Raw genomic sequence first — 9,578 nt, forward strand, 5'->3', positions numbered from 1 at the left:
ACTGAATCATGGCAGCCACAGAGATTCTGATAAGTCAAATCTGTTTGCATAATGCCCTGTTTGACCATATCAAAAAAGGAGAGGCCAACTTCTAAATAAAGGAAAATGGGTATCTTACTTTCCCTGAAATGTATTAGTCTTTATGCTTAGTGATCAAGAGTCTAACATTTTTGAGGGGCTTCCTACTTTGTTCAGTATTCCTTGCTAAGGCATTGGCTCCATTTTAAAGGGAGGCAAATGATTCTCTTATACTGGTTCTTCTTCATATCCTGACTTCAATCATTAGGCATCCTGGGTAAACATCCAGAAATACTTATGGAAATTGGGGTACCAAAGCTATCCACATGTGGCTCTTGGCAGTGCTTTAAAAATGGGACTTAGAAATGAATAGTGAAAATGTCTCTATGGCATTTGAGAAAGAGGCTAAGCCATTTATAACAATTATAGAATAAGCCTTATGTTGAATTCCATTCAATTCAGCATACATTGCCTGAGGGCCCACTGTGAGTTAGCTCCTGTAGTAGATGCTTGTAATTCTGGAATGAATCAAACAAGGCTGTCACTCTAGTCAAGTTATAAAGGACATTCTTATTGAACTCTTTTCAGGAAGCAGGTATAAAACAGAATAGGAGAATCAATTATATGACTTTTTATAACAAAACTTGAGTTATTCAAGTTTTGAAGCCTCCATAAAAAAATGGCAGCCTCCAGCACTGCCAAGATCTGTCATGATGTTTGCATTATAAAGAATTATATCTTTGGGCTGGGGATGTGGCTCAAGCGGTAATGCACTCACCTGGCATGCACGGGGCAATGGGTTCGATCCTCAGCACCACATAAAAATAAAAAATAAAGATGTTGTGTCCACCGAAAACTGAAAAATAAATATTTTTTAAAAAAGAATTATATCTTCAAAAGTAGCTAACCCAAGGATTATAGTTCAGGACATAACCTTCAGCTGAAGTTTCAGCAGGGAGGTTAATTTTTGTCCCAAAATCCCATTTTTAAGAACCATAGAGCTTTAGCATATAAAGTGACAAAGCTGCATAACCGTACTGCTACTGACTGTATGATGGAACTACCATTGAGCTTTGAACAGTGAAACAGCAAGATAACACTTCAAAGGTAGTTTAAAGTTAAGGATTTTTGGTATTTCACAAAGTTGTTCTAAGTAACCATAGTCATTGCCTATCTGTAAATTATTGAAATACACCTGGACCTTCTAGCCAATATCACTTGATATTTCCACACATCCTTATTTAATGTGTTCTCATGTAAACCACTACAGCCAGAAGAAAGAGGATTGACTTTGCCTGCCAAACATGGGAAGAATGGTCAAATGGGAATGGATCTAGGAACATAACCATGCCTAACATGGGACGTCTGCACAAATAGGAAGAAATATTTCATTGTGTAGTGAGCTCTTTCTGAGTAGAACACAGGAAAACAAGAATGTCAGCTTTCTGAACAAAATTCCCCAAGAAAGCACTTTGGAAATATTAGAGAATACAATTTATCATTTTAATAATAATGGTAATAATGAAATTGAATCCTAATGTTGTGGCTGTTAAGATGGGCCTTTATCCATTGGCCTCTTTGACATGCTGCTAATTGAGCTGGTGTGAAAGGTCTCTAGAAGACTGCAAAGAAATGTGGAAATTTCATACTGTTTCAGCTCATTATCTCCTGTCATCCTTATCGCACCCTACTACCAGTTGCTTTAGATACTCTTTTCATGCTTTCTACTGTTTCCTGTACTTTCATAGTTCCTTTTTCCTCTTATAAATTAACCTTAACACCTAATATATTAAACTCCTAAAATTCTGCTTCACAGAATACTTTTTTAAAATTGAGAAACAGGGAAAAGATGGTTTATTGCTTTGCTAGCAAAGGAGAAAAGCAGGGTCTTCTATCTCAAAGGCTGTGATTTTCCAGAATACTTTTGTCTTTCATAGTTGGATGCAAGTTTTTAAGCACACGAAGTGTGCTTAAGTTTCGATCTTAAATAGACTTATACATGTTAAACACATTGATGGGGGACTTGGTATCATGTTAATTTTGCTGCAAGGTTTTTGCCCACAAAATAGAATATAAAAGAAATTAAAATTTTTTTTCTTGGAACCTAAAAATGTTTTTTTCTCTAGTTTTATCAGTTGGTGATTTGCATGTTACTGATATATGACTACCTTTCTTTATTTAAGGTAAAATATGAACAGGAAAAAGTGTAATTGTGTCAAAACAGAGTAAATGGAAGCATTTGTCTTTAAAATTTTACTCATTAGATTCTGTCTGATACATATTTTACTTGAGCTGGTATCTTTTCCTAAGCCTATTTTCCTTAGTCACTAAGAAGATATTATGGATAATCTTGATCAGTACAGTTGTTCAACTTATCCTCATAGCTGACCACTCATCTTCTGTTTTGTTTGGGCAAAGCCAAAACCAAGTCTGTATATTTCCTTATAATTTCAGAAACAAAATTAGAAGGAAAAAAATAACCTATTAGATTTTTCTAGATAGTTTATTAATTTTGAACTTCTGGGTTTTGACGGAAACATCTCACCTAGGTAAAATTTAACCTACCTTTCTAAAGAGATCTCTGTAAGGAAAAATGGGGAAACCAATAAAATTATGTTAAAACAAAGGAAGTTCAAGGGAGTTGAGACGATGGTACCACCAAATGTTTTCCCATTATGTTAGTTGTGGTGAGGTTTTTGACTTGCAGCTGTCCAAGGGCAATCAGTCCATTCATAATGTATCTGTGCAGTTGGATAGGGGTGAGAGTAACTTCAAGGTAGATTGATAATTGAGGATGGACCCTGGACATAGCTCTGTGACCAATGAACTTTGAACAAATGTAGGGTAGTGAATTATGATTAAAGATAAGCCTTATTTTAATGAAAAACATTTTAGAATATTTTATTTAAAATAATACCTTCCCATTAACAAAATAATTTAAAATTGGTACATAGATAAATAGTGGCTGGCACATATAATAGATTAATCTTAACTCTAACTCTACTTTTACTTCAGGAAGTAACGTCTTCAAAACTAACATGTCATTTCTGCTTCCAATTCTCAAGGTTTCTTTTAAAATGTCTTACATCTAAGAGAATATTTACTTTTCTTTTCTTTTTTTTTTCCCTTGGTTTCTGCATTTCTCTCTTTTCTACTGCAATTTTCCACCTTTTGTGCAATTGTGAACAAGGTAACGAAACGCCTCCCTTCCTCAGGAACATCTACTATCTTCATGCTTTCTCAAACTTCCAGCAATCACAGTTTCTCTTGGAGTGAATAAGGTGATTTCCTTTCTTAATGTACCAACTTGCTTGCATTCTCATTTGCCTGACATCATTTTCTGATTCTTTATGAAAAATTACTTCTCATGACTCATTTTTATATCTTCTATTGATACTCGGTATTTTGTCATTTTTTAAAATCATTTGTTCACCTTCCAAATTGTCTCACTAAAGAGGAAGTAATCTTCAAAAGCTTTGACTATAATCTACAGTTTCATTGATCCAGGGTATACAGTAGTAGCCATAGCATGTAGAAGCTAGTATTTTCACCAGGACAGGAATGTTTTGCACAAATTTCTCTTTGACATCCAGCACCAGCACAACTCTCAGAGGTGTTCACCAAAAGGATGGTAAGGTTTACTAATCAAACCATATTGACTCATCTTACCATATAACCTACCAGTACCATTTCAAAAACCAAAGTTTGCCACATACTACTAATGTCTATTTACTTCTTCCACAAGAAACAATATGAGTTGAAGACTTTCTTAGGCCTTTAAATGTATTCATTTGAATGTTACTCATTTGCTACGTAGTGTAATTAATCATTTGTACCTTTGGCCACAAGAGTGTAGTCTATAGGAAATGATTTTTTTCTTTTACATTTTTATCACAAGGTAGGTTAACCAATCTTCAAATGCTTTAAGTATCTTTGCCTCACTATTACAGAGAAATCTGAGCTGTAGAAGGGCATCTGACTCATTATCCACCAGACCTTCAGTCAGACCTCTTCTTTTACGAACATTCTCAGACGAATCTAATATATTGTAACAGGTACCTAGTGTGAAACAAGTGGGCTGGCTTTAAAGAAACAGATTAACAGCATTATAAAGAAAAAATGAAAATATCACTCTCTAAATTGTCTCTGCTGTTGGTGTGGTGAACTTTATACTATTCTTTGCAAAAATATAAAGATGCATTACTTGGAATATAGGAAATATATATTTTAAATTTGCTAAACCCCCTAAGAAAATTTTAGACATATTTCAAAACTGAATTAGTGATACAATATATTCAATTTGTAAGTGGAAAGTTGTCATGGTTGTTCCATCATGTGAAAATGCTTATTGATAATCATTATGAAATATAATTCTGATTTATAAAGACAATTTTGAAAATTGAAAATAAATATTCCAAAATTGCATCTGTATAATATCAAGTCAGTTTAGCATTGCATGTTTTTCTCGGAATTTTGTAAAAATAATCAAATGTGTTTGTACCTTCATGTGCTGTGTCTGTGTTTGCAGGTATACACTTAATGTCCTTATAACTGTCTGATCCTCAAATACATGTTAATGAACCAGTCTACTCTAATCATAACTTTTTTAATGTCAAGTTTTATTCAAGCTAAATGTTTCAACTCTCAGAGATAAAATCTTTCCTAGCCATTCAGGGGGATGCATGCCTAATGATATAAAATGCCTCACAGTTCATATTTCCAAAAATGTGTAAATTTATTTTATACCATATTATTTCATTGACCCCAAAATATATATTTGGGGGGAATTGAAATACCATAGGATGAGCCCTTGAAATCAGAGTGATTTCTTTATGTGCACTCTACATTTCCCACTGCAGGGGTTTTGGCACCCACATCTTTAGAGGTCTTTTATCCACCTATGGGAATTTAGAGTAATTCATGAATGAGCCTTACAATATCAGATTGGAAACAACTCTGTACAGCTTACAGCAGGGCCATCTTTCATACACACACACAAAAATTAATGATCATCATGAATAAGATTCTGGGTCAGTTCACTTTGAGGCTAATGATTGAGTCTACTTCAGATGCCCATTTTTTTCCATCAGCTATCAAATCTCCCTCCCTCTGGAAAAGAATGAAAATTAAACTAATGGATTGAATTCATTGGTTCTTTTACCTCCTGCAGTTCACCACAGTCTACATCTGCAGTGTTATTTTGGAAGTGGACTGCTTTTGCTGTGTTCATCATCTTTTTCCCATTTTGTGATGACTCACGTGTATGTTTCCCCTCAGTGATGAATTGTTTCTCAGTAACCTTCACAGTCTTTGACCCCTTTGTCCCAGATTACTTTGTCCTAAACTGTAAGATGCATTTTAGCTGTACTGTTTCCAGTTAATTTTGTATCCCCCTGGATTGCTTTCTTTAGTTTGGTCTATGGTTGGGGCACTAGGCTGAGTAGCAGATACTGCTACAGCTTTTGGCTTCTCCAGGGCCTTAACTCCTACAATAGCTAACAGAACCAAGGAAAGTTTTTTTTTTTTTAATAATTGTTTTAATTTTAATGTAGTTATTTCTTCCAGGAATAGATTTTCATGAAACATTATTTCTCCTCCAAGTAAAATATTTGGCTGATAAAAAGCCACTGAGTTGGTTTGTAAGGGAACCAGCTGACTCATTTGATATTCTCTCAATGCGAATGGCAACCTTATTTTAGTTAGAGTCACCATGACCCTGCAGAGCTGCCTGAATACCGAGTAGTGGTCCTGAAGTATGTGGAACATAAATAGAAATGAAAGATATTCTATTCTAATGGATTTGTAATGTCCATGTCAAGAATTGATATCCCAAAATGGGAAGAAATAGCATTTTCCTTAAGACCTTCACTACTCAGGTTGAAAAAGCTTGAGTTTGAGTGGAAAATCAAAGTTAGGTATATGACTTCTATTTCTCAATATACCTGAAATACATTCAGTGATCAGTTTGTCCATTATACTCCATTCTAATTATAGAATTTTATGATGTATAAAGCACAGAATAGAATCTACAGATTCCTTACAGAAATTTCTTTGGTTCATTTTCTAAAAAGATGATACATAAGAAAAGTAGAAGAGTCAATTGACTGATAGCCCATGATCTACCAAAATGGAAAATAACTTAAGTAGTTTGGGGTGGGGAGGAAGCATGTTTCCTTCAGTAAAGGAAGAAATTTTTCTCGGAACTCTCCTAAAACTGAATATATCTTCAGAGTTCTGTCAAAATTCACACATCCAAAAAAAAGTAACCCATTCATTCATTCATTCAACATTTTCTGAGCATCTGCTATGTGCCAGACATTGTACTAGATGCTAGAGATAAAAAGATAAATAATAAAATGTACCTGTTTTCAAGAAGCTTCCAGCCTACAGGAAGGGATCAAAGTATGTTAAAACTCTGCTGTAGTGTTATTAGGAGAAACCTGGAGCAATCCAAAAGCAAAAAGCAAGCCTGAATCTACTCAGCTGACAAATGAAGACAGGGTTAAAATCTTGTAATTGTGCCACTGTTTTTTTTTCCCCTGCATGTGAATAAAACTTGACAGTTTGTTGAGACAGTTGCTTTACTTGCATAACAAAATTTACTATGTGATTTATTTTTGAAAATGCTAAACAGATGGTTTTATATAATTATTAAAATACATCTTTTAACTGTATATTTTAAATTTTTCAGAATCCGAATCTTGAACTGCCTATGTTATTGTCCTACAAGCATATTGACAGTGATTACAGCTAAAAAAAGAAAACATGAAGAAACCACCAAAAAAGTTATCATCTCAGGATACTCGATATGCAACAAAAACTAAACCACTCTCTTATGTCTTAGGGTTCAGAATAAATGTCCATTAAAATACCAAATTACTCTCCTAAGCATTTATAGTTATTATAATTAGCCATTATGGCCAAAGTTCTAAGTTAAGAATTATATGAAGTTGAAAGTATTCTTTACTTAAAATTCTGGCTTTAGTTAGAATAATCTTAACTACCAAATGGGTGCTCTTTTAACCCATTGACTTTGTGAATGGATTTAAATACAATAGTATAAAGTAGAAGTCATGCAATGGGAATGAATAGATTTTACTAAAATACAGTATTACATTTTTTGCTTGGCAGAAGACATAGGCTGTTTGGATCACATTTCTCATTCCTGCTGAATGATCATCTTAAATTATTTTTTTTCAAACAAAAGGAATACTTGAATACTGAAGGACTAGATGGTATCGATGCATCAGATGGAAGAGTTCATCTTTTCTGTTCACCCACATGCTAACTGTGTCTTAATAGAATATCTTTGCCCAAAAATACCTTGAACACTTGTGTGGGAAGTGTTGACTCTGGTTGTTATTGTGAGAACAGAAAAAAATGTTTGTTTTTCTGAATTAAGTACCACTTATGGGTGTAAGGCTACTAGACTTGAAAATAAAGCATAAAACATTTCAGTCATTTAGTAGTCCCTCAAAATAGGGAATAAACAGATTTTTTCCAATGTTAATTTTACTGGAAACTGAGGCAAAGTGGGTAAGATCATTTTTATACAAAAATAAAGACATTCTAAACATTAGCCTTTTATCATTTTATGTAAAGAGACTAGAAAGAACAAGCTTATTTTAAACGGTTTTTTATTTCAAAGAGGTTGCAGTCATGCATATAATGCAGCACCTTTTTTTTTAACTTGCCAATTTGGGGAAGAGGAAACATCCATCCCAAGCTGGTTCTGCCTGTAGAGCTATGACTCTGTGTCTCTCTCATAGCTAATTTGACCAGTGCAAGTGGTATAATTCTAAACTGTTAAATTGATCTTGGTTAGGGCCTCAACTTGCTGGACTTAGAAGACTTTAGGCTCCTAATGATTTCACTTAAAACTAAATATGAAATGTCTTTATTCAATGGTAAAATCAGACACATTTTGGATATAAATGGTCTCAGATTTGACTGCTAAATTAAAATGGTCTTTTAAAATATTTTCATATCAATTTCTACCTTTTTCTTTCTGGCATGCCTGTACTATTATTAATGTGTAGATTATACCTTGATTTGGAAAAGTACTGGATTCAATCTCTACCAATATCTTTACATAGTCCATATGGCACATATATTTTGTGTTAATGTTTAGGTGTAGTTTTCTTCCACATATATTTTGTGTTAATGTTTAGGTGTATTTTTTTTAATTCTACAAAGGACATTATTTTAATTATTAGAAAACATTTCATCATTACTTATCCCTTTTATTATTTAATTTATTTTCCTCTGTCAGTATTATTTTTGAGTATATTGTTAGATATCATTCACAACTGCCTAAGTGTGCTGTTTTCTGGTAGCCTGTATTTGAGGTGATGTGCTAAAGACAAAGTCTTTAAATTCTTTGCCTATCCCAAAGAGCTAAAATGTCTAACCCAGGAAAGCTTTTGATGTCTTGTTCTTGTTGTTGTTGTTTTTATAGTTGTTGCTGTGTTGTTTTTCAGAAGAACTGTAGGGACTGTGAATACAAGTAAGAGAGCCAAAGTAGGCTTGTATAATGCCAGAACCATTAAAGAGTTGGCATAATTAGAATATTCAGCATAGTAGAAATAAAATTGGTTGCATGTAAAATGTGTTGCTGCCAACAAGAAAGAGTAAAGGAGATTTAGAGTCATGTCTCAGCTACACGTTACACTGAGCACTACAGGTCAAATTTAGAATGGCAATGATGTATAAGATCGTGGCCTAGACCCTTGAGAAGGACCTGGCTTTTTTTTTTTTGAAAGGTATTTTTATTAATGAGCTATAAATGGCTAGTGTGAAGTTAACAGATGAAATAATTTGGAATAATCCATCTAGTATTCCTACAATCTGACCACCCTATTTTGTGACAGAAGGGGAGGAAATATAATAACAGGACCACATATTTATAATTTGAATAATCTTGAGCTATCAAAATGTCCTGATCATTTTCACAACTGTTGTACACTGTTTGAGGTTGTTGCCTATTAAACTGAAACTATTCATTCCATATCTATCACATATACACCAGCAACAGTATAAATGTAAGCCTAAAATTTGCAAAATTCATAATCTAGTGATGAAATTTTTAATAACCTGCAGCATATAAATGTTCAGATTTTATGCAAATGTTGACAAAAATCATTTTTCAGCTTGCAAAGTGGAACTGCAATATTACATTTTTCACATAAGCAATTTTTTACATCTATGTTGCTTTCTAAAATGAATGTGATGCCATCTTTTATCAATGCAACTTGCCTTTTTCATTACAGAATTTTTCTTTGGTGTAATCAATAAACTTTGGTATGATAAGATTGATATTTTAGTGTCTTTTTTGGAAAGGTCTCAGTTTGACATCAAAATAATATGGAAACAACTTGGTGATGGGAAATAAGTTTTATCTTTTCACATAGTTCACAAGGCTGACCATTTCTACATAATTTCAATTGGCATTTTGTGGTAACAACTAATTTGGAGAGGGTAAGATATTCATGGAAGTTTTTTAAAAACCATTTCTTATCATTGCATAAATAAAAGTCCAGCCAGGAGGCTGGAAGTATCCC

General features: G+C 33.5%; 1 protein-coding gene across 10 annotated transcripts in view; it reads left to right on the top strand.

The window, feature by feature from the left end:
- The window catches only part of Atp11c (ATPase phospholipid transporting 11C (ATP11C blood group)), a 197,029-nt gene extending 187,702 nt beyond the window's left edge, over nucleotides 1–9,327 (top strand). For 4 of the 10 annotated variants that reach the window (XM_078034187.1, XM_021726270.3, XM_040286275.2 and 1 more), the window contains 2 exons: nucleotides 3,969–4,073; nucleotides 6,710–9,327. In XM_078034187.1, coding sequence (XP_077890313.1) covers nucleotides 3,969–4,070 — 102 coding nt within the window. In that variant the 3' untranslated portion in view covers nucleotides 4,071–4,073; nucleotides 6,710–9,327. Of the gene's footprint in view, nucleotides 1–3,208; nucleotides 3,300–3,968; nucleotides 4,074–6,709 lie in introns of those variants that run through there. The other 6 variants (XM_078034188.1, XM_078034186.1, XM_078034190.1 and 3 more) reach the window with 4 other exon arrangements.
- The last annotated feature ends 251 nt before the right edge of the window (nucleotides 9,328–9,578 follow it).

Source organism: Ictidomys tridecemlineatus, chromosome X (genome assembly GCF_052094955.1).
Source record: "Ictidomys tridecemlineatus isolate mIctTri1 chromosome X, mIctTri1.hap1, whole genome shotgun sequence".
NCBI classification, from domain to species: domain Eukaryota; kingdom Metazoa; phylum Chordata; class Mammalia; order Rodentia; family Sciuridae; genus Ictidomys; species Ictidomys tridecemlineatus.